General features: G+C 39.9%; 1 protein-coding gene across 2 annotated transcripts in view; it reads left to right on the top strand.

Moving 5' to 3' along the window:
- Positions 1-764: 764 nt before the first annotated feature.
- Positions 765-24805, top strand: part of otud4 (OTU deubiquitinase 4) — a 37463-nt gene continuing 13422 nt past the window's right edge. Inside the window, exons 1-14 of one of the 2 annotated variants that reach the window (XM_062980910.1) lie at positions 765-1240; positions 7785-7868; positions 10237-10287; positions 10741-10787; positions 12475-12547; positions 13661-13742; positions 14358-14496; positions 16848-16905; positions 17557-17674; positions 18567-18631; positions 19438-19538; positions 20805-20929; positions 22173-22335; positions 23359-23524. In XM_062980910.1, the coding sequence (XP_062836980.1) occupies positions 1040-1240; positions 7785-7868; positions 10237-10287; positions 10741-10787; positions 12475-12547; positions 13661-13742; positions 14358-14496; positions 16848-16905; positions 17557-17674; positions 18567-18631; positions 19438-19538; positions 20805-20929; positions 22173-22335; positions 23359-23524 (1473 nt within the window). In that variant the 5' untranslated portion in view covers positions 765-1039. Of the gene's footprint in view, positions 1241-7784; positions 7869-10236; positions 10288-10740; positions 10788-12474; positions 12548-13660; positions 13743-14357; positions 14497-16847; positions 16906-17556; positions 17675-18566; positions 18632-19437; positions 19539-20804; positions 20930-22172; positions 22345-23358; positions 23525-24805 lie in introns of both variants that reach the window. The other variant, XM_008111853.3, reaches the window with a different exon arrangement.

The raw sequence follows: 24805 nt of genomic DNA, 5'->3' as shown, positions 1-24805 counted from the left end.
AATCCGCAACAAGCCAGACCTTGAAGCTGAAAGGCTTTTCAATGCTAATCAAGGTGGCCAACTGCAATATTCAAACAGACAAGAGTTCTTTCTCCCACCCTGCACATCCCACAGATATATAAACTCCAGTTGATTAGTTTTTGACAGACCTCACAACCTCTGAGGATGCCTGCCATAGATGTAGGCGAAACGTCAGGAGAGAATGCTTCTGGAATATGGCCATACTGCCCGGGAAACTCACAGCAACCCAGTGATTCCGGCCATGAGAGCCTTCGACAACACATAGACCTCACAACCTCTGAGGATGCCTGCCATAGATGCCGGCGAAACGTCAGGAGGGAATGCTTCTGGAACATGGCCATACTGCCTGGGAAACTCACAGCAACTCAGCGATTTCGGCCATGAGAGCCTTCGAGAACACATAGACCTCACAACCTCTGAGGATGCCTGCCATAGATGTAGGCGAAACGTCAGGAGAGAATGCTTCTGGAACATGGCCATACTGCCCGGGAAACTCACAGCAACCCAGTGATTCCGGCCATGAGAGCCTTCGAGAACACATAGACCTCACAACCTCTGAGGATGCCTGCCATGGATGCCGGCGAAACGTCAGGAGGGAATGCTTCTGGAACATAACCATACTGCCCGGGAACCTCACAGCAACTCAGCGACTCCGGCCATGAGAGCCTTCGCCAAGAGCTGGAAGGCGCGCCAGTGGCCGCTCCTTGGTCTCCTCCCCTTCCTGCTTCCGCGGGACTACAACTTCCAGGAGCCCCCGGGGCCGTCGGTCTTGTCTTGGCTCTGAAAGTGAAAACAAACTTCGTTGCTGCCCGTTTCAGTGGGGAAACCGCGTGTTTCGTTTCCCTTTTGTTTCCGCAGGAGAGTCGCTGCCGCCGCTGCTGGGAGACAGGAAGGTTTTTCCCCTCCAGCCTGAATTCCTGATCCTGCCTTGAGACGCTCATTCCGCCTCTGCTCTGCCATGTGGGGCTGCGAGGAGGAGGGGATTTCTTGGTGAAGCCCTTTCTGCAAGAAGAGAGGCATGGAGGAAGCTGGGGCTGGGGGCAAGGAGGAGGAGGAGGAGGAGAAGGAGCCCAAGGGGAGCCCAAGGCCCCCCAAGGGCGGAGCGGAGGCGCCCTGGGCAAGCCGGGCCGCCATGGACCACTCCTTGCGCTCCCAGGGGCTGCACCGCAAGGCAGTGGCTAAGGACGGGTCCTGCCTCTTCCGAGCCGTCGCCGAGCAGGTAACAGCTACACTTTTGCATCCGCACTGCAGAGTTAACGCACTTTCAGACCGCTTTAAGGCCAGTGTGGAATCCTGGCAGTTTGCAGTTGGGGGAGACAAAGGGTCCTTCCACACAGCCATATAACCCAGAATATCAAAAGCATAAAAACCCAAAATATCTGCTTTGAACTGGGTTGTCTTAAGTCCACACTGCCATATATCCCAATTCAAAGCAGAAAATGTGGGATTTTATTCAGCTGTGTGGAAGGGGCAAGACTTGGGGGAAACTATTGCAACTTCTATAGTTCTACAAGGTCTTTGGCCTTCCCTGCCACCAAACTTACAGCCTCCATGATGTATATTTATATAGTACCTTGAGTTTTAGGGATGTATATAAAAGTAAAGGTTTTCCTCTGACATTAAGCCCAGATTTGTCTAACTCTGGGGGTTGGTGCGCATCTCCATTTCTAAGCCTAAGAGCCGGCGTTGTCCGTAGACACCTCCAAGGTCATGTGGCCGGCATGACTTCATGGAGCGCCGTTACCTTCCTGCTGGTGCAGTACCTATTGATCTACTCGCCTTTGCATGTTTTCGAACTGCTAGTTTGTCAGAAGCTGGGGCTAACAGCAGGCACTCATAGGGGTGTACCGTATATACTCCAGTGTAAGCCGATCCGAATATAAGCCAAGGCACCTAATTTTACCACCAAAAAACTGGGAAAACATTGGCTCCAGTATAAGCCCGGGGTGGTAAATTTCAGAAATAAAAATAGATACCAATAAAATTACATTAATTGAGGCATCAGTAGGTTAAATGTTTTTGAATATTTACATAAAGCTCAAATTTAAGATAAGACTGTCCAACTCTGATCAAATCATGATTCTCATCTTCTTCAATGTAAATATGCTTATGTATCCTTTTAATAATAAACGGAGTAAAATAATACATGTAATAATAGAGTAAAATAATAAATGCAATAATGATAAGACCAGAGTGAAATATTAAATTTATTATTATTAATAATAAAATAGAATAAAATAAATGTAATAGCAACAATAATAGAGAAAAATAATAAATTTACCATATATTCTCGAGTATAAGCTGACCCAAATATAAGCCAACCAGGACCCTCACCTGGGTATATGCAGAGGGAGGCTTTTTCAGTCTTAAAAAGAGGGCTGAAAAACTAGGCTTATACTCGAGTATATACAGTATATAATATAATAATAATCTCTAGGCGCTGACACTTCCATCTTGTCTCCTTTGCCATCAGTTGGGGGTCCCTCCCCCCAGTAACATGCTATGCTATATATATAATATTGTATATAATATACAATAATATATGCAATATATAATATAATGTATATACATTTAATATTGATAATAATATTATAATAAATACAATACTAATAATACAATATAATAATATAAAATACATATTATATATTACATGTAATATTACTAATAATATTACCGTATATTGATATAGTACAGTATAGTAATTTAATGCTAATATTGTGCTATGCTAATAATATAATATATTGTATGTACATATAATTTGTAAGCCACTCTGAGTCCTTTTCGGGGTGAGAAGGGCGGGATATAAATGTAGTAAATAAATAATTAATAAATAGAATGAATGCAGTTTGTTGACACTACTCGGAACCTCATCACACTAGAGTTTGGATCCACTTTAAATCCACTTTAGGGAGCTGCTTTTAAACAACTCAGCCAGATACATTTGTACATTTGTATCTTGTCCTTCTCACCCCTAGGGTGGCCTCACAACCAGCAATCATTAGATGGGAAAAACTTAAGAGTTATTATACAATTACAATTAAAAACAAATAATTAAAACATCCATTATAAAAACACCCATTTAAAATTACACAAATTCAAGCCATAGTCCAGGGTTAATGTTTTATTATGCTATAAAACATAAACATAAGAATATACATAGAGAACAATAAATACCTGCAGTGTTAAGTACAATGACACTATTATGCTTCTGGCCTAAAGCTATAGAAAGTTCAAATCTACATTGTCTGTGAAGACACACACACACACATACCCAGTCTTTTTGATAATTTTCCTATAATATAGAAGTTTGATTATATGTAGATTGGAATCTCTATATAAAAGATACGTTTGGTCATTACCACATCTAGGATATACAAGTTGTTGTTGCTGCTACTGCTCACATTAAATGCTCACATTTAAAAGGTACTACAGGCAGTTCTCGAGGTTCTGGGCCTCACCAAACTACAAACCCCAGAATTCTGCAGGAGGCAGAAACCGGATTTAAAGTCGATCCATATTCTGGTGTGATGGACTGAGTTGCTGTGAGTTTTCTAGCCATGTTCCAGAAGCATTCTTTCCTGACATTTTGTCTGCATCTATGGCAGGCATCCTCAGCGGTAATGAGGTAATTACCTCTGAGGTAACTACTTGTACTGCGATGGCTCAGTGCTACAGATTCCCCCAGGCAGGAAGCAGCCAGGCTTTGAAGCTGCAAGGCTATTAAATGCTAATCAAGCCACCTAGTTTCCAACAGACCTCACAACCTCTGAGGATGCCTGCCATAGATGTGGGCGAACTGTCAGGAGAGAATGCTTCTGGAATATGGCTTGTATATGGGTCTGCACCAGGCATGGGCAAACTTTGGCCCTCCAGGTGTTTTGGACTTCAACTCCCACAATTCCTAACAGTCTACTGGCTGTTAGGAATTGTAGGAGTTGAAGTCCAAAACACCTGGAGGGCCAAAGTTTGCCCATGCCCGGTCTACACTGACCACATAATGCAGTCCAAACTGCATTATTTTGCAATGTAGAGCCAGCCTCACTTTGCCAGTTTCTAGTTCAAATAATAGATTTGTGTGTGAAAGTTGTGGTTAGGGTGTAGGCATTTCTTGAAAGAAACTAGGGCAGGGAAGCAATTTCAAGGGCTGGAAGCAAATTCTTAAGATCCTTCCTCATTCGCCTGAATTGAATCGAATCCAGGGAGGGAGATTTTCTAGAGTTGCCGCCTTCTCTTGCCGCCTCTCTGGTAAGAAACGAAACTTTTCTGTTTTGAGTAGCTCAGCACATTGCTGCATCCAAGCACTTGCCTGCACCTCCTCCCCATTTTCATTTCTTATCTCCTGGTTTATTTGTTGTTCCTTAATCTATGGCAAAGCAGAGGGGAGGATAAATAACTATTTCCCCCTTATTTGTTGGAATGCATCCACACACACACACACACATATATAGTAGACTCTCAGTTAACCAGCACCTATGGGAATTGGTAGATATCAGATACATGTGGTTTCTGGTTGCTTGAGAACTGCAATGAAAAACAGGCCTAACTATAATACTATATTCCATTCTAAACCATACCATACCATACACTCTGTCTTGACTTGATATTGATACTAAAATACAATAATTAAAGGAAATTAATGTAACACAGTTTTGTTGTATTATAAACACATCTATGGCAGGCATTCTCAGAGGTGTGAGGTCTGTTGGAAACTAGGCAAGTGGGCTTTATATATCTGTAGAAAGTCCAGGGTGCGAGAAAGAAATTTTGTTTGTTTGAGGAAGGGTGAATGTTGTAATTGATCACCTTGATTAGCATTGCAAAGCCTTGCACCTTCAAGGTTTGGCTGCTTACTGCCTGGGGGAATCCTTTGTTGGGAGGTGATAGCTGGCCCTGATTGTTTCCTGTCTGGAATTCCCCAGTTTTTAATAAAGTGTTTATTAAAGTGTTATTCTTTATTTACTGTCCTGATTGCTTGCCTCAAGCAGACAAGAGCTCTTTCTCCCACCCTGGACATTCCACAGTTATACAAACCCCACTTGCCAACATCTCACAACCTCTGAGGATGCCTGCCATAGATGTGGGTGAAATGTCAGGAGTGACTGCTTCTAGAACATGGCTGTACAGCCCGGAAAACTCACAGCAACCCAGTGATTCCGGACATGAAAGCCTTCAACAACACATTTTCCGTTATTTGTTTTTGTGTGTGGTTGCTTGAGTTCTGATTAATTGAAAGTCTACTGTATTAGCAGCACTTTGTTCTCTCCATATTTAAGTAATTTAAGGACAAGCTGTGTAAAAGAGAGAGAAAACCCCTGAAGGGTGCATTTGTACTACAGAATTAATGCAGTTTGACCCCACTTTGATGGATATGGCTCAATGCAACGGAATCCTGGGATTTGTATATTGGTGAAGCCACAGCGGCCATTGTGAGAGAATGTTAAAGACCTTGTAAAACGACAACTCCCAGAATTCCAAAGCATTGAGTGATGGCATTGGAAATGCTGTCAAACTGCATTAATGCCACAGTGTAAATGCCCCTTAAGCCTTTGGTTTCTTAAGTGTGTCCTGTTAAAAGAGAAAGTCCCCTCCCGCGACTAACCTTGCTGTATTTGCTTTTTCATTTTTGTCGTGGTTCTGAGAACGTGTGGAGCATTTGTGTTCAGGCTGGAATTTAAAATTCAGACCAGAGGCTGTCCTGAAATGCTGTCTGGTCTACTAAGCAAACAAATGCCCCATAGGCTGCATTAAATGAAATGACTGGGCACCTTTTGGGAAAACAGTGAAAACCTTTTGGGAAAAGAGTGAAGAGCTGCCCATCCTTTTGGCCTCTCTCTGCTTCTAGGGGCTTTTGGAGCACTGGCAATGTTTTGCAATATTGGAATTTGTTGTCAGATTATGCTCAGAACTAAAGCCTTGTTTCTGAGAATGGGTTTATTACATTAGAAGTTGAGTCTGAGTCACAAGTCCCTTGCATTGATTCTTAATCTCTTTTATGAACCCGCGAAGGAGTCAAGCAAGAGGATAAGAAAGATCCAATTTACAGGGCTGTTGTAAGGATTGCAATAATATTGTGGGGATAAAATATTTGGGTGCTCTGAACCACTGTACAAATGCTTGTTTATAGAGGTTTTCAAAATAATAATGTTATAATGTGTTATTTGGAAGCCCTAGTAAAATACTATAACATTATGTGTGATGTAGAGTTGTACTCCAACTCTGGAGATTAGGGTTCGAATCCCTGCTCAGTCAATGGAATTCATTGGGTGACCTTAGGCAAGCTACATTTTTTCAGCCTCAGAGGAAGGCAAAGGCAAAACCTCTTCTGAACAGTTCTTGCCAAGAAAACCCCAGATAGTTTCAACTTGTCTTTGTGCCTTCAAATTGTCTGTTGACAATCCTATAAATTTCATAGGTTTTTCTTAGACAAGGAATATTCAGAAATGATATTGCCAGTTCTTACCCCTGGTTGGACTGCTGACCTGAAGTTTGGGTTGCTGACCTGAAGGTTGCCGGTTCGAATCCGGATGATGGGATGAGCTCCTGTCTGTCAGCTCTAGCTTGCAGAGACATGAGAGAAGCCTCCCATCTATCATATTGCGGCATCCCTTGGGCAACGTCACTGTAGCCGGCCAATTCTCTCACACTAGAAGCGACTTGCAGTATGTTCTCAAGTCGCTTCTGACACGAAAACTCCTTTAAGCACACCATAATTCAGAAATGACTTGAAGGCATACATCAATGTGTTTTTTGTTTGTAATCAGGGGCAATGCCATTACCTTTTAATGCAAATTACATTAACAATTTTTTTAAAAAAATCTGTTCCTGGTTTGAAAGTGTTATTTCCTGTTTAATTATGTGGCACTTACTTTAAAGTAGTCGTTATACTCCAGAAACTTCATTTTTGTGGCTGCCGTAAACAATGTTGGATTGATCAAGACTGTGAGATAATCAATGAAAAACTGGAGCAAAATGTGCTGCAGGATGTCCCTCCCGCAGAAACGAAGTTTTTGCAGTTTGATAAACTTTCCTCATGTTTTTTTTTAATGATAGAACCAATTAGGAAATGACATTTTTGACCCAGGAACAAAAATCATGTTATGTAGTGTTATGCAAGTTTTCATTATGCATTATTACAAAACATACTACTTTGGGTATTTTGGTAAATGTGTTTTTTTTAAAAAGTAACAAGCTAACAACATGTTATGTGTGCATACAATTAAGTTTTTAAAAAAATTCTGGAAAGCATATACTTCATAGTTTCATGCCTATATGAGTGGTTGCAGATTGGTAATTAATGCCTAGCATTTTGAATGCTGTTTCAAAAATCATTTAGCTTTATAACACCTGCTTCCTAGTTCCTTGCTTTGCTTCTTGTTTCAAACCTTGTCCTTCAAACATGAATGGGAATGAGGCAGCAGCGTTATCGAGGGGTTGAATGACTGCGTCCTTCCAGACTGTAGGTGCAAGCTAACATTTTTAATGCTTCTTCCAACTGAAAGACACCAAAACCTTCAAAAACAGACAACTGGTACATTAATGTGCTGGATAGGCTAACAACTTCTCTCTCAGATGTGACATTTTGTTCTGCTTGCAGTAAATCTTAACTTGCAATAACTTTGACTATTTAGATTTTAAATATGCATGTAAATAGAAGTTCACGTAAGTCTGGAACGTGTTAACTTGTCTTTTTTTTTTTTGCATTTTTTTGCAGTTTTTCAGGAAGTTTATGAAATACTAAAACAAAATTCTAATTCATTCTCCAGGTTTTCCACTCTCAGTCTCAGCATCTTGACATTCGGATGGCCTGTATAAACTATCTGAAGAAGAACCGAGAGCAGTTTGAAGCTGTAAGTAAACATATTTTTTATTAGGGTGGCCTATGGAATCCGTGCTGTTTCCCATAATTGTACTTTGTGCATATCGGAAGTCTTAAGCTTCCGACATCTATTCTTCTTCTGTTGAATCATAGAATCATAGAATAGTAGAGTTGGAAGAGACCACATGGGCCATCCAGTCCAACCCCCTGCCAAGAAGCAGGAAATCGCATTCAAAGCACCCCCACAGATGGCCATCCAGCCTCTGCTTAAAAGCCTCCAAGGAAGGAGCCTCCACCACAGCCCGGGGGAGAGAGTTCCACTGTCGAACAGCCCTCACAGTGAGGAAGTTCTTCCTGATGTTCAGGTGGAATCTCCTTTCCTGTAGTTTGAAGCCATTGTTCCGTGTCCTAGTCTGCAGGGCAGCAGAAAACAAGCTTGCTCCCTCCTCACTATGACTTCCCTTCACGTATTTGTACATAGCTATCATGTCTCCTCTCAGCCTTCTCTTCTGCAGGCTAAACATGCCCAGCTCTTTAAGCCGCTCCTCATAGGGCTTGTTCTCCAGACCCTTAATCATTTTAGTCGCCCTCCTCTGGACGCTTTCCAGCTTGTCAACATCTCCCTTCAACTGTGGTGCCCAGAATTGGACACAGTATTCCAGGTGTGGTCTGACCAAGGCAGAATAGAGGGGGAGCAGGACTTCCCTGGATCTAGACGCTATTCCCCTATTGATGCAGGCCAGAATCCCGTTGGCTTTTTTAGCTGCTGCTAAAAAAACTCTTGTTCAACAGCAAGAGTTGAAAGCAATTTGCCCTGAGATCCATGATGGGAGAAAAAGAGGATATGTCTTGAATGCCTTGAAGCTCCATTATTCTTCCCATGCAGCTAGTTCTTCCTCTGGTGCAGGTTTCAGCCATTCAATACTGTTATTGGTTTCTGAGATCTATTAATAATATGGTGTTCATCTGATAACAAGCTTCTGCTGACTTATCTATTCTGGTTCTTGGATGTTAGATAAAACAGTGGTGCTGGTGCTATTCTCCGGGGCTTACCAACTTGGTAGCATCTACCACAGCTTGTGTTCTGCTCCTATAACTTTTCAGAGGCCATGCGTATCTGTACACCACTGCGAAGCTGCAGAATAGAACTTTATGTAGAATATGTGATATAGATGTACTAAACATTGGACCTGTACATATACTTGTACGTTATCCAACTGGGAATAGTCTTATTTCTCTGACATTTATGAAAGCACAAGTGGTTTTCAATTTTTGTATGTGTACATTTCTGCATTCAAGTCTTCTGCCAACTTACAGCAATGGAGTTCATAAAAGTTTCTTAGGCAAGGAATATGCAGAAGTTATTTTGCCAGATTGTCCCTCTGAAATATAGCCTGCAGCATCTGGTATTTATTGCTAGTCTCCCATCAATCTTTGGTCATCCAGGTATACTGAACTTCAACTTTCCGACCATAACTTCTGCCTGGAAGTTTTGAGAAGCAGGCATCTTAAAACAACCAAAGGGCCAGACTCTTACCACCTGTTTACATTGACACACCTTCCAGAAGCTAGACTTGTCACCTAGATACATCTTTGAATTGAGGATTGTCTCCAACTTCAACGCTTTATGGCTGGTTTACCAGAGCCCACAGCTCTTCCAGGTAGCAGGACCTGAGTCATCTCAAGATATTGTGTATGTGTTGCTAGGTCAGTTCCCTGATGCTTCCAGAAAGCTGCAGCTTTGACTAAGTTGTGGTTGCATTTGGGGTGAGCTGAATAACAATTTACATTCTCCACATGATTGCATGTGGTTAGAAATGATCTAATTATGTAAACTGGATGTTTAGTCTTTGGTCTTGTCTATTTATCTTGGGTTGAATACTTGACGCTAAGTATTTTTTTCTGTCTTTGACTAATTTTGGACAGAATGGAATTATGAGCAAAATACTAAATTGTTGTTATAGCACAATCACTGTTGCAGGCTTATGATTCTATAATTCTGTTTTGTGTGTTGTATGTGGGAAAAGTGGATTTACCTGCGAAGCCATGTATCCATGAGTAAGGGGACCAATAGTCAAGTTTGGTAAAAAGAAATACATTTTTGAAGAGCTTGCTCTATATGTACCATTTAATTAATGCCGTAGCACAGCTCTAAAATGATTTAAATGCCAGGATGTAGGATTGTGGAATTATGAATAAAATGCTTCTCAGTAGGTTTAGAGTGACTTTATCTCCTCAGTAAGTGGGTTCCCCAAATAGGAGATTGTCTAGCAGAAATGTGATTCTCCAGAGGGGTGTTTCAGATTGAATTGAACCCTGACATCTTTTTTTCTAGAAGCTAACAGACCCCATTCTATCATGACATGTGAATAACATATTTTCATTCTCATGTTTTAAAGTTTATAGAGGGATCGTTTGAAGAATATTTGAAGAATCTAGAAAATCCACAGGTGTGTATTGTCAGATTAAACATTTAATGCTAAACCAGATGCTCTTGGCCTAAATTACCTGAAATTAAGTAAGAATGAATTTTAAAAAGGTTTTTATTAGGTATCGCTGTTACATATGAGTTTTTCCTCAAGAGCCCAGCCAAACAAAGAGCTGGTATAGACAATTTATTTGCATGAGTTGTAAATAGACCCATAACAATACTCATTAAAATATTGGCAGAGAGAGAGAGAAAGAATTGCTTTTGAATTGCAAAAAGCTTGTGTGTTCCTGCAAGTTGGAATTTAGGAATGGTTCTGCCCTTTTCTCTGAGGCCTTGGAGCAACTTGTAATAAATAAAAGGAAAGGTTCCAGAAATTCCTGGTGGATTGTGTTCCAATTTTATCTGGGTGTTTTCTTATTCAGTGGTGCTTTTTTCACTTTACTGATTTTTTTCCTTCTTGTTTTTGATACAGGAATGGGTTGGACAAGTGGAAATAAGTGCCCTTTCTCTAATGTACAAGTAAGAAAATTTCAGTGTTCTTCCCAAGCTACAATTCTCATACTTTATCCACTGTGTAATATGAACTAGAATTTGCATCTCAACTAATGGGTGTATCCTCTTTTAGCAACACAAATTACAAACTGGTGTCTGCGTCCAGCTCTTTCCCATTTGTTTTTGGGTACCTGCCTTTAAAAATGCAGAAGATCTGAGAGCAGAGAGTATTTTATGGATATGAAGATTAAATTTCAGGTTAAATACTACTTTTATTGGAGGTAGCTTCTTTCTTGAAGAAACAGTAGAAATACACAATGTAACAAAATTTGAACATTTTTCTGTTCCTGGTTTGAAAGTGTTATTTCCTGTTCATTTGTGTGGTACTCACACAAAGTTTTCTTTTTAAAAAAATCTCTTCACAGGTTAGGGTTGTCTGGGCCCATAACCTATTGGGCTATTGGATTATGACCTGTTAGGATCCTAACCTATTGGGGATTATGATGTTTTAGGATCATCATGTATTGGGTAGCATAGTTTCAGGTGTTTTTTTTTTAATTTATTGGGTAATGAAAGATGTAAATATCTTGTTTCTATTCGATGCTCTCAGCAGACAAAGATTCAAGTAGAATCATAGAATCGTAGAGTTGGAAGAGACCTCATGGGCCATCCAGCCCAACCCCCTTTAAAATAACATGTTTGTTTTACTCACAACTTCATGTATTTAAATATACAGGTTAATATTTTGTCAGGTTAAAACTTTAAAACATTAAAGCTTTAAAACATTTTTAACAGTCTCTTAAAAATGATATTGCTCTGTATAGCTCTATTTTTATAACAGTACTCAAGCCTCAATTGACTTCTAACACTGGTATCTGTACTCAACCAAACTCAAACTCCAATTGTTATTCCTCAACTGTTATCCTTTTAAACGGCATTCTAAACAATTACTGAACCAGTCACATGGTCTGCAGCCCCTCCCACTGCCTCAAGTACATAGAGCTAAGAACACTGCAAACCAAAGAAAACATACACTTCAGGGAATAAATGACACATTATAAATAGACAGAACATTGACTAGAGGAGGCTTGAGAAGGTTGCTCTCTCCCAAGTTATCCTCCAGAAACCTCGTTTTTGTCGCTGCCACAAACTATGTTGAATTAACTGAAACTCTGTGAGATGTTCATAGAAAACGATAGCAAAATGTGCTGCAAAATGTCCTGTAAAAACAACTATTTTGCAGTTCAATAAATTTTTTCCATGTTTTTAATGATAAAACCAATTAGGAAATGACATTTATAACCCAGGAACAAAAATCATGTTACATAGTGATAGAGGAATGGAACAAAATTGTAAATTTGTATTGGGAGAGTGTCAAAAGTGACATCCCAGTTATAGCAGCAATTGTGGCCTTTTTATTCTACATGAGAGCCTTCAGAAATCCCAGGATTTCTGACTATTGGCCCTGCTGGCTGAGGCTGGTAGGAACTGACATTCCTAATAACTGTGAGCCCCTTTGGGTCCCATTCAGGAGAAAAGTGGGATATGAATCAAAGAAATAACATCTGGAGGGCGTTGCATTGGGAAAAGCTGGTTTAAACATATAGCTACACATCTTCCTGCTAAGCTTGTTTTACGTTGTCTCTCTTGGTTACTGCTTTCATGTTAAATTGTCAATTTCATTATTTATTTCTCTTGCATGTTTTTTATCTAGAAAAGATTTTATAATATATCAGGAACCAAATACCACTCCTTCGCATGTAACTCAAAATGGCTTTCCTGACAAGGTAAGACATGTTCATTGAATTTAAATTCCAGCAGATATGAGGTTTTGGCAGAGCTAGCCTAAGATGTCTTGCCACTCATCAACAGTGCCTCTACTAGGCAAGAGCTGCATTTCTGGGTCAGCATAACCACAGTGCAGTATACATCCACAGAATCAATAGTGGGATTAGGTGCTATGTTTTTAACAGTTTTTAATTGTATTTCCATATTTTACTTGATTTTAAAGTTTAATGTGCTGTGTATTGTATGCTCTTATATTTCAATGTGACATTGAATATTTGCCAAAACTGAAAATCACTCTGACTCCCTCTAGTATGAAATAGAGCGGGGTAGAAATGCAGTAAATAAATAAGCAAATAAATACATTTGCATTCAGAGTGTCAAGTTGCAATCATTATTTTATGTACCACTTAGTAGGAGGAAATTAGCATATTTTGGGATTTTATAAGGCATTTTAGAGTGCTCTAATTGCATTTCACACTGTTTCATTGTGGCCTTAAGAAGTAACAGCTCGGAGTATCTGCTTATGTTGGTTGGTGGTTCCCAGCTTTTGGGTCTCCAGGTGTTTTGGATTTCAGCTCCCACAGTTTCTAACAACTGGTAAGCTGGCTGGGATTTCTGGGAGTTGAAGTCCAAAACACCTGGAGGCTTAAAGGTTGGACACCACTGTGATAGTATGTTAGAAAGGGGTGTTTTTACTTAGAAGTATATCCTGCTAAGTGGAGTGGAACTTACCCCAGATAAATGTGCAGAAGATATAGCATAATTCCTTAAGTTTCATTCTGAAATGCAGCTTTTGCAGCAAGATCAAAGAGCTATAACATTACCAGTCTTTGGAGTTCTATTTTTATAGCTTGAAGACCAAACCAGACTAAGAGATAGGAAATCCTGGATCATCTTTCTCCTGAGTTTCTTTGTTGGCAGTTTTTTCACTTTCACAGTGGTCCTGTGCCCTATCCCCAATGAATGTGGAGGGCTGGTTGTAATCCCATTTGTACTAGTGTTTTGCTGTTTAGGAGAGTAACTTTTGTGGTTTTATTTTATGATTTATGCCGTTGTTGACTTGTTGATGGTTATCGTATTTGCTTTTGAATTTTTTTTCTGCTCCCTTCTAGGTACTGCTGTGTTTTTCAAATGGCAGTCATTATGATATTGCCTATCCTGTACAATATACAGTTCATGCCGCCCTTTGCCAATGTAAGTAGTAATGTCTTATATCAGCTTTGAAATGTGGTGGCAGTAATAGTTTGAGGGATCAGCACAGTGTCTATTGTCCTTGAGGTTATAGGATCTTGGTTTTGGGGGTGTGACAGTTTGTGTCGTGTTTCCCCCCCCCCCCCCAAAAAAAAAACAAACAAAACAAAACAAAAAAACAACCAAGTCCTCTCTAAGGGTATTGCTCCAGTATTACTTTATTCATACCAGTAGTCCTGTTTCTATATATCTGCACAGTATGTGTTTGAGATTCTCTTTTATGCCTACTACTGAATTTATCCTAAGTTTTAGGAGTTAGGATGGACCAAATCAGGAGTAGACAAAGATTGGCATCCAAAGCTGTTTTGGTAGCAGCCCCGCAGACAGTTTCAGTGAATGGTGCACTAGAAAAATAAAATTGCCAGTCTTCTATATCAGATAGCCTGAAATGCGCATTGGTTTTGTATCCACTGATGTACTCATAGCTTAGTATTACTGAAAAGCAATCCCTGTCCTAGCTTTAGTCCTTGTTAAACTTGTTGAAATAAGATGATTCAGTTCTGATTGCAGTTCATTTGTGACGCATGGATTTCTGTTTTGTTGTGTTGCTTTGACTAGCTATTCTCTATGAATTACTGTATGAGAAAGTATTTGAGATCGACATGAGTAACATACTAGAAGAACTTTGCTCTCCTGCTGGGACAAAGGATGTCGGCGGGAACAGTGAAGCATCCGAATCAGAGGATGAAGATGCAGAGTAAGCCCATAAACCTCACGGTTAAAATGCATGGAGGACCTCATGGTGCATTCAGTATATCCATAAAAATAGATTGTCATGCATTCCCCTACACACTTTGTATTAAAGTGCACTGAAAATCTTTGTATACTGTATATTGAAGGCACACCTGTTTTTACAAGTCTTCCTAGTGTAAATCAGCTGCCATGTTCAGTAATAATAATGCATATTTTATGTATTCCAATGTATTTCTTGTTGCCTACTGTTTTCAGATGCAAGTTGTTCATAAATACGAATAAATAAATACTTGTGAATTGGCACAAGAGCTGGTTATTGTGTTTAGGCCTGCCCTGTGATATTTCAGCAGGCTGTGTTTTTAGTGTTTTAGGGTGGGTCTTCCACAAGCCACTGAATACCCTGTCCTATGAAAACACTGTTGTAGAATGACTGTATGTCAACTCAGATTTATTTACAAGACTTCATAAATTGCTTATAATGCCCACAAAGTATACAATATACAAACGAGTGGCTTGAATGTTGGAATTCTTGCTTAGCCATAGAAACTCACTGGTTGATCTTGGGCTAGTCAGAGTCTCAGAGGAAGGCAATTGGAAATCTTTCCTGCAAAGAAAATCTTGTGATAGGGATACTATGAGTCAGAAGTGACTAAAAGCACACAACAGTAAAACAATACATGAAACCAATATATAAGGATAAAATATATGGGAGGTTGAACTATTTTGTGAAAGCTTGCAAAAATGGTATGTCTTCAACATAAGTTTAAAAATAGGAGTTGTTGGCCTATGCCTAGTATTTGTGAGAAGAGTATGGCATATAATCGGTACAATCATGCTACATGGCCTGCTCTAAATGCGTTACTTTTAGACTATTTAGACTATTTGTTTGTGATGCAGCAAAGCTAAAGCTGATCCAATGTGTATTTTGTATATCTGCTGACTTCGAGACAAAGCCAGAGGCATCAAGAGGCGAGCTCGGAGACATTGGCATTAAGCCTGTGTTTTGCTTTCTTCTGAGGTTATCTTCCCTTGCCTTCCTTGCTTGAGGAAGAGAACTAGTGATACCAAAACCCCTATTTGCCCCTATTATGAACTTTCTTTGTTTAGGCTAATTACCCTAATATAGAATCATTTAAAATTGCCCATTGAACTAGGAATGCTTGGATTCTTCATTATGGTCTCTGAAAATCACACATATGGTAGTTTGTTTGCATCCGCGCAGTAAGCCTCAAAATCTTCTGGAAAGCTTTAGCCCTTAATCCTGCCACAAAACTGAAGACCAGGTTGTAAAACAAACCCAACCCACTTCTCTTGGTGTTCAAAATTCAATAGCATATGCTTTTTCCACGATTATCAACACCCATGTGTCTGTAGTGATAGCTTGCCAGCCGGGTAGGAATCCTGTGAGCTATGTCCCGAACATCAGAAAAGAGGCACTACTTTTACACATACAGCTTCCCTTGCACAGCGGATTGCACATTCTTTGTTGACAGCCACTGTTGTTCACATCCCAGATCCCTCTTTTCCGGTGTTTGGGGCATGGCTCGTGGCATTCCTATCCAGGTGGCAAGCTATCATTACAGACACATGGGTGTTGCAAGTCATGGGAAAAGGATATGCTGTTGAATTTTGCACACCACCAGAAGTGGGCTGGATTTGTTCTACACCCTGGTCTTTAGTTCTGTGGCAGGACTAAGGGCTAAAGCTTTCCAGAAGATTCAGAGGCTTACTGCGCAGGCACAGAAAAACTACCATATGTGCAAATTTCACAGATGACCACTCAAAGAAACATCGTTACAGGTAAGCAACCATACATTTCACCACCAGGGAAAGGCTGAGTTAGTATGCCTGGTAGTAGCTCACATGGCAAGTGTCTTTATAAAATAGTCTGTTCTAAATTTGTTGAAGAAAAATGAATAGCTTGCTTCCTTTTGATTCTTTTTCTGGGTCTGCCCAATTGATTTGTTTCTCATTTTAAACTTCAGTGGTGTGACTGTTAAACTTGACTTCAGTTTGCATACTAGCATTGTTTATTTTTGTATACATGGGGTAATGTTAGTTAACTGTTCAGCTATATGAACCTATTTCAAAATATGATTTTATTAGTTCCTGCTAGCAATTGAGTCAATTGCTGGATACTAGGTCAGGAAATCTCATTGAATCATTGAGTCCCCTTTAGTTAGAACAACCAGTTGACCTGCAATGTTTTCAAAACAGGTTCAACTGATGTGGCTCTCACTGAAGCTGGTCTCTGAAGCTTATTGCTCCCAGGGAAGATTGATGACTTGTTGGTGTCAACATGAAGGTCTTGCTTGATTTTTTTGGTAATATTTCTATACCTTGTTCTCTTTACAGAAGTGAATTGGATGCAACAAGTCATGCAAATGGGATGAAGCCACTTGTGGGGAAGAAGGTATTTGCATTGATGTTAACTTGCAAGTTGTTGCAGTTAGCTTTAGCTTCTGGGCCTGTACTTAATTGCAGACGAAGATACTGGCATAGGTATTCAGAAGTTTCCGCTGAAATTCGAATGAGTTCTGCTGTCCAGTTATGAAAGCTAGAGAAAATGTGATGGACTGAAAACAATTCTCCCTAGTTATGCTTTGAAATTGAAATCATAAATGCATTTACAATGGAGTAGACATCACTGAGTATATCTGATCAATGTGTGTCTTAAATTGCACTAAGTTTTGGAGGAATGAAAGTTGTGTAGCTTTGAGGGGAAACTAGCTTGTCCCATTAGCCAATTTCTTAAACTTGTGGTGAGAAAAAAAGATATATATATATATATATATATATATATATATATATATATATATATATATTGTGGTTGCTATAAAGTGAGTCTGGTTGATAACAGATCTGTAATGTATCTTGCTAGTACCTGATGGCTATTGTAAACATTAGCCTTTAAAAAAAGTTTATATGCATAGATTTACTTGTTTCCTCTGTACTGTATGATTTTGAGAGTAAACATTGATATTTTGCAAATAATTCTGGTACAAACTCCAAGACTGCTTTTACAAAGTTCATCCCTTTGATCCTTTTTTATTTTTATGCACAGCATGCTAACAAAGACAGGAAAGCAAACTCCATTGCCTTGCCTAGGAACGTTCTTAGGGCACTCAACCCATCCATTTACCAAAACATTGAATATGAAGACTGGCGGCAGTCAAAACGAGGTAGGATTCAATACATTGTCAAAGGCTTTCATGGCCGGAATCACTGAGTTGTTGTGAGTTTTCTGGGCTGTATGGCCATGAGAGGGATCCTCTCACCTCTGTAGGAGTCTACTGTATACCATGCAGCTGTGGACAAGTCTACATAGGGACCACAAAGTGCAGCGCCGAAACACGAATCAAGGAACATGAAAGGCACTGCAGACTAATTCAACCAGAGACGTTAGCCATAGCAGAGCACCTGATGAACCAACCTAGACACCGCATATTATTTGAGAACACAGAAATGCTGGATCACTCTAACAACTACCATGTCAGATTACACAGGGAAGCCATTGAAATCCACAAGCATGTGGACAATTTCAACAGAAAGGAGGAACCCATGAAAATGAACAAAATCTGGCTACCAATGTTAAAAAAACTAAAATCAGGACAGTAAATAAAGAACGACACTCAGAAAACAGGGGAATTCCAGACAGGAAACAAGCAGGGCCAGCTAACACCTCCCAACAAAGGATTCCCCCAGGCACTAAGCAGCCAGACCTTGAAGCTGAAAGGCTATTTAGTGTTCATCAAGGTGGCCAATTGCTACGTTCACACCTGCCTGAAGCAGACAAGAATTCGTTCTCCCACCCTGAACATTCCACAGATATATAAACCCTACTTGCTTAGTTTCCAGCAGACCTCACAACCTCTAAGGATGCCTGCCATAGATGCGGGCGAAATGTCAAGAAAGAATGCTTCTGGAACATGGCCATACAGCTGGAAAACTCACAGCAACCCAGTAAGATTCAATGTTTGAAAAAAGCAAACAGCAATGTTTTTGAGGAAAAGGCATGTGATTTTTTGTGCTTGCCTTGTGTAATGCAGAACGTTTTCTTTCTGTGTTTTGCAGATCAGCAAAAACAAGATTTTTCCATTGCTGCTGGTATGCAGTACTCAGTTGGGGATAAATGTAAAGTAGGTGGCATTATTACCTGGGCAATTCCACTTTCTAGTCTCTTGGTCTCCAGTCTCAAGTAGTGTTATACTCTTTTCACATAGAGCTGTTACTTTAGTATCTTTATACTTTTCTCTAGAAGACACACAGTTATTGCGTATGAGGTAGCAAAGGGAGCAGGGATAGGGTACCAAAACCAGATATTTAATTATTTAAAAACAGCAGGTGCATTTCAGATTACATCAGTCCTCTCAAAAAAGATGGAAAAATAAATATAAAACCAAAAGAGAACACCATTGGGGATAATGATACTTCTGAATTAACAAAACCAATGCAGAACAGTGTTGTGTTCCCATCTACTATTTTTAAATATACAAGTACATTAACTTTCTAACATTCACAAAAAAAATGTTAGCTGCCTTTTGACTGACTTTCCTTATTTTTAATACTTCCAAGCTAATCAACTGTTCCCCTCTTCTTTCTGAAAATGTAAATTTATTCAATGTGCCTATGAAATTAAACATGGCATATAAGAGAAGCAAAACAGCCTGGGACAATTGTTGGAAATGGTGATAAGGTGCTGTGAAAACAGGGTGCTGCTAGATTCCCAGGGCAGGAGAAAGCAGTATTTTTTCCACTAAAAGATTGTAGGATATCCTACGACAGTCTCTTTCTGTTTTGTCTCAAGTTTTCTGGCAGTAACTCTCCTTTCTATTCTGACAAACGGTTCAGGGGAAAAAGGAAAAATTATTCACTGACATGGGTGGTATTGCTAGCAGAGATTCCTTCCCTTTTTGTATTTACTTTCCTCTTTGTTACATTTTAGGTACGGTTAGAACATAATGGAAGGTTTTATAACGCTCACATCCAAGAAGTCCAGTCAGCAAGCGGGCCAGTAGTTGTCTTTGTGGAAGAGCTTGGTGTTAAGTAAGTAAAATGTTGGGTGGTTAAACATTTGGATAGTGATACAAGTTGTAGTGGATTAGATCACTGCTTCTTAAACTGTGGGTTGTGATCCCATATGGGTCTCCTTAGGTCATGAAAAAGTTAGCAACAATAAAAGGTGTCTGAACACTACCCATTTGCACCAATCAGTTAGCAACAACAGGCAGTGTGTTCAGGGGCTCTGCAGAAAATTCTTCAGCTATACTCCACAAAAAAAGAAAACCAGGCTGTTTACTAGACTTGCAAATGCTTGTGTATTATCAGTGAATTTATGATTTTTATACCTATTTTATTTGCCTATATATCTGGAGTCACATAAAAAATATCTGGCTGAAAGATGTTGTGAATGGAAAAAGTTTTAAAAAGCTCTAGATTAGATGACCATTTGTCAGGGAAGTAGTAGTTTTATTCTGCAATACACGGAGCTTTGGACTAAGTGACCTTCAAGATCTAGCTATAATTCTCCATATGAATGTAGTACTATACACATTTTACTACACACAATGCAACAGTGAGTTGGGAAAATGTTACTTTCTGTCTAGCAGGAGATCGTTTGTTGTTGTTAACTGCTGCCAGGTTGAGTTGGACTTAGGATGACCCCACAAATGAGAGACCTTCAAGTCACCCTGTCATCAATACCTCAAGTCTTGCAGACTCAGACTCAGTCAAGGAAGGCATGGCTCTATGTATTTCAAATGCAATTTCCTCTTTTTCTACTGCCTTCCACATTACCATGCATTACTGTCTATCAGCATAGTAAATAAAAAATAATAAAGACTTGTAGTTGGCTTAAGGACAGGTTGGTTTAAATCTATACTGTAAAATTCCTTCAAGTTGTATTTATATGCTCTCTTGGAAGTAATTCAGCTGCTACGACAATTGGAAATCTGTGGGGTTGTGTGTTAGTTTGTCTGTAAATATGAGTGTATGAGATGGTAACATTAATAGCTAATAACATGCAGATAAATCTTCGGAACAAGTAATGCTTGATGTGCAAGTCAGCCTTTACTGGAAAATTCTGCTAAGTCACGTCACACCATGGCTTTGTCTTAGAGAAAGGCCTTCTACATCCTAAAAGAAAAATAATTAAAATCATGATATTGAATGAAATCCATTTTAAAAACTAACATGAAATAGCTGAGTGTGCATTTGTTTTCTGGATCGAGGCTGGAAACTTGAGTCACATGTGGGTTGCCCTATGGGACTATGATTGGTGTTAATAGAATTTTTTTTCCACCCCCTTTGCAGGTACTCGGTGTCTCTGAAGAACCTTAAACCACTTCCTCAGACACCTCCTGTCGAAAACTGGAATGTTGTTGCAGGGAAGAAGATGAAAAAACTGTCTCCAGTGCATGGGCAGAACAACCAGATGGGTAAGCTGCCTTCCTACAGTTGGGTTGCCAGATAGTTAGCCTAGGATCCGTGACCTCTTCTCCTCTGCTACCCCGTGCACCTACCAGATAGGATTTGGAAGTTCTTCTCCGACATTCTCTGTTCTGGTCACCACAATTCAAGAAGGATAGTGACAATCTGGAATTTGTGACTCTGTCTCCCACATACTTTTCAAGTCCCATACAATACGGGACTTGAAAAATATGTGGGAAATGGATTTACAAATTACAGAACAAAATATGAGACAAGTGGTAGAGACAATAGGGACAACAAGGAATACAAAAGGAAGAGAAGTGAGGAAGAAAATATTACGTTAGTGGTATCGTACACCCTGTCAATTAGCTTACTATTATAAAAAGGGGAGCAGTCAGTGTTGGCATGGATGACAACAGAAAGGGCAGTTTATGCACATGTTGTGGGAATGTGAACAGGTACAATACTTCTGGCAGACTACAAAATGTGTCAAACCAAATATTAGGAACTGATTGGGTTATAACAAAAGAAATGGTGGTCTTAGTACAAAGAGACGGAATGGGAAATTACAGAGAAATAAAGGAAGCAATAATTGAGTACACACAAGCGGTGATGTTATTGGGGTGGAAAGACAAATCAAAGTGGACAGTAAATAAATGGCATCAGTATATGGTGGACCAAATGGAATTTGAAATTATGGATGTAGAATTAAATGATTCAAAGGGTATAATGAAAATAGAATGCGAGAAGTTGAAGAAAGATGGAAACGGGTCAAGAATTATATTATGAATAAGTCTAGAGATCAGGCCATAAGAAATAGGATACAAATGTTATATAGTATGTAAATCTAGAAGGATAGTCTCTAGAGACTAGGACAAGGAGCAATGGATTCAAATAGCAGGAAAAGAGATTCCACCTAAACATTAGGAAGAACTTGCTGACAGTAATAGCTGTTCGGGACTGGAATCCACTGCCTCAGAGTGTGGTGGAGTTTTCTTCATTACAGATTTTAAACAGCAACTGGATACCTATCTGTCAAGAGTGCTTTGATAGTGTATTTCTGCATGGCAAGGGGTTGGACTGAATAGTTGTTTTGGTCTCTTTCATCTCCATAATTCTATAAGTCCAGCATGGATTTGTGAAGTATCTAGCAGAGGCAGGAGTATGATTTCCATCACCTTTCTGCTTTGCCTACTCACACTTGCTCCATGATCAATACAAAATAACTTTAATAGTGAATATGTCTTTCAGATGCAGACTACAAAGGATCAAGGAATCCAAACAGGCCAATCAAACCCGTATCAGCTCTGCCTCCTCGACTCCAGGGGTCAAGACAGCATCACCTGTCCTCTCTCAGCATGCAGTCCCAGCAGTCTTCTCATGAGCGGAAAACTCCAGACAGAAATCCCTCCCAGTATGTTAGGTGAATCCAATATATGTACAGTGGGGGAAAAAGTATTTAGTCAGATAGCAATTGTATAAGTTCTCCCACTTAAAAAGATGAGAGAGGCCTGTAATTGACATCATAGGTAGACCTCAACTATGAGAGACAACAGGAGAAAACACATCCAGAAAATCACATTGTCTGATTTTTCACGAATTTATTTGCAAATTATGATGGAAAATAAGTATATGACTTTGTTTATAGGCCTGATGATTTATTTGTGGGATTCACCATGACTTATTGGTTGCTACATAGGATTTTTTATGCCTGAAAGCTGTCATCCACATCACATAGGGAAGATTAAACGTTTTTATCGGATTTTTAGTCTTTAGCTTACAAAATTTACGTTGTAGAAATAACTGTTGGGTTTGCCACACTTTTAAGGAGGGATGAGTTTCTTCGAGAAGAGAACAGTTTTAGAGTATCATTACTGATGATCCAATAAATTGGCAATTTGGTCAGAAAAAATAAAAACAAATATGTTTTTTGATATTGTATTTTCTAAAAATAAGACTAAATGAGAATATTCATTAGGGGGTAGACTTCTTCTTAGGCGATCCCTCGTAGTTCGAGGATGATGGTCCTCCATTTCTTGGAAGATGCCTGTGCGTGATTTTTTTTAATGTGTGGAGGTCGGTGCACGACCAGTCAACACATAGTCTTCACAGAGTGAGGTCCCAGCTGTGATGTGGTTAACACAAGAGTGGCTTCTCAGTCTGTTGCAGCCTTCTTCTGCCTTCACAGCCATTGTAACATGTACCATGTTAACCTCTGCCTGCTCCGCCGTTGAGGTCTTTGGGTCTTCGGATTGTGCCTGGTCTGGAACCTCCCTTGCGGCCACTCCTGGGAGTGTGTGACTCCTGTGGTTGTGCCCACAGGTTCAATGGAACACACAAGCCCCCTCACCACGTCAAGGTGACAATCCATCGAGGGTAGACTATTCTAAATGCAGTTTTAGTGATTTAATTCTTTCTTTCTTCCCAATCTTTCCAGAAAGCCTGAAAGAGTACGTTCAGAGAGAACTGAAGACTCTACAAATAGGGACGGTAGCTATTGGGGCCTTTCTCCAGAGGAACATAAAGAGAAACAGGCTGCAGAAGAAATGTCCTCACTTCATGAAATTCAGTTCCAGGATGAAGAAGCCTTTCCTGCCCTTTCGGTATGTGGTTCAGAAACAGTCTGCATTAGAGAGGGGAGTAGTTGCAGTCATAGTTATTTTGGCTGGGAGCTGTAGTGCACAAAAGGAATGTCCTCTCGACTTCTGCTGCAGCTTATATGCACCCTTTCCCTGTTTAAGTGTATAATGAAATAGATTGCTAGGTAGCTGACTGCTGCTCTTTCCCTTCTGCTAAACCATGATCTCATGGGTCTTGTAGTGAGAGCTTTTACTGTGTATATACAATACAACTGTATTTATTTATCATATTTATTTATCGTGTCAGAAGCAAATGGAGGGTACAATTGTAATGTATTTAAAAACACAGAGTTAAAAACTTGGCATTATACTAAATGTCCTTGAAGTGCCTCTGGTGTTACTATAAGAAGGTCCTCCATTGTGCATGTGGTAGGGCTCAGGTTGCATTGTAATAGGTGGTCTGTGGTTTGCTCTTTACCATACTCGCATGTTATGGACTCCACTTTGTAGCCCCATTTCTTAAGGTTGGCGCTGCATCTCAAGGTGTCAAAGTGCAGTCTATTCAGGGCCTTCCAAGTCATCCAGTCTTCTGGGTGCCCAGGAGGGAGTCTCTTTGGGTTGAAGTTCCGTATTTTAGTCTGTCACTTTTGGACTCTTGCTTGCTGAGGTGTTCCTGCAAGTATCTCTGTAGATCTTAGAAAACTGTTTCTTGATTTAAGGTGGTAGCGTGCGGGCGGATATCCAAACGGGATGGGCAGGAGATGTCACTACCTTGGTCCTTTCATGATTGGCTGCTACCTCCTGGCGAATGTCAGGTGGTGCAAAACTGGTTAAACAGTATAAATTCTCCAGTGGTGTAGGGCATAGACGTCTTGTGATAATGCAGCATGTCTCATTAAGAGCCACATCCACTGTTTTAACGTGGTGAGATGTGGCTGTAACACTAGTATAGACAATCCTGTCTTAAAAATGCCAAATGATCCAGTAAGAGAACTGATGCTATGCAGTATTTTACTTTCACAATATGAGGACCTGACATCCTGAGGCAAACATTAGATCCATCAAGTTGTGTTAACACCATTGATGTAGTTTGGCAAAAGGATGGCGAGCCAGAGCTTGGTGTGACCATCATGTAAATGATGCTCATCTTTCCCTTATGTCCAAATTCCTCGAAATACCAATGATAGTCAGTAGATCTATGGACTGGGGGACCAGTGGCTGATAATGGGGAGAAGCCTATAGAAGCCTATGGTTTATTTTGTTTCATAAGTATGTTTGGTAGGGACATATGAGAGGTCCTTCTCA

The sequence above is a fragment of the Anolis carolinensis genome, chromosome 5 (assembly GCF_035594765.1).
Source record: "Anolis carolinensis isolate JA03-04 chromosome 5, rAnoCar3.1.pri, whole genome shotgun sequence".
In the NCBI taxonomy this organism is placed as follows: domain Eukaryota; kingdom Metazoa; phylum Chordata; class Lepidosauria; order Squamata; family Dactyloidae; genus Anolis; species Anolis carolinensis.
The sequence above is the reverse complement of the archived record's forward strand: the minus strand, read 5'-3'. Positions and strand labels throughout refer to the sequence as shown.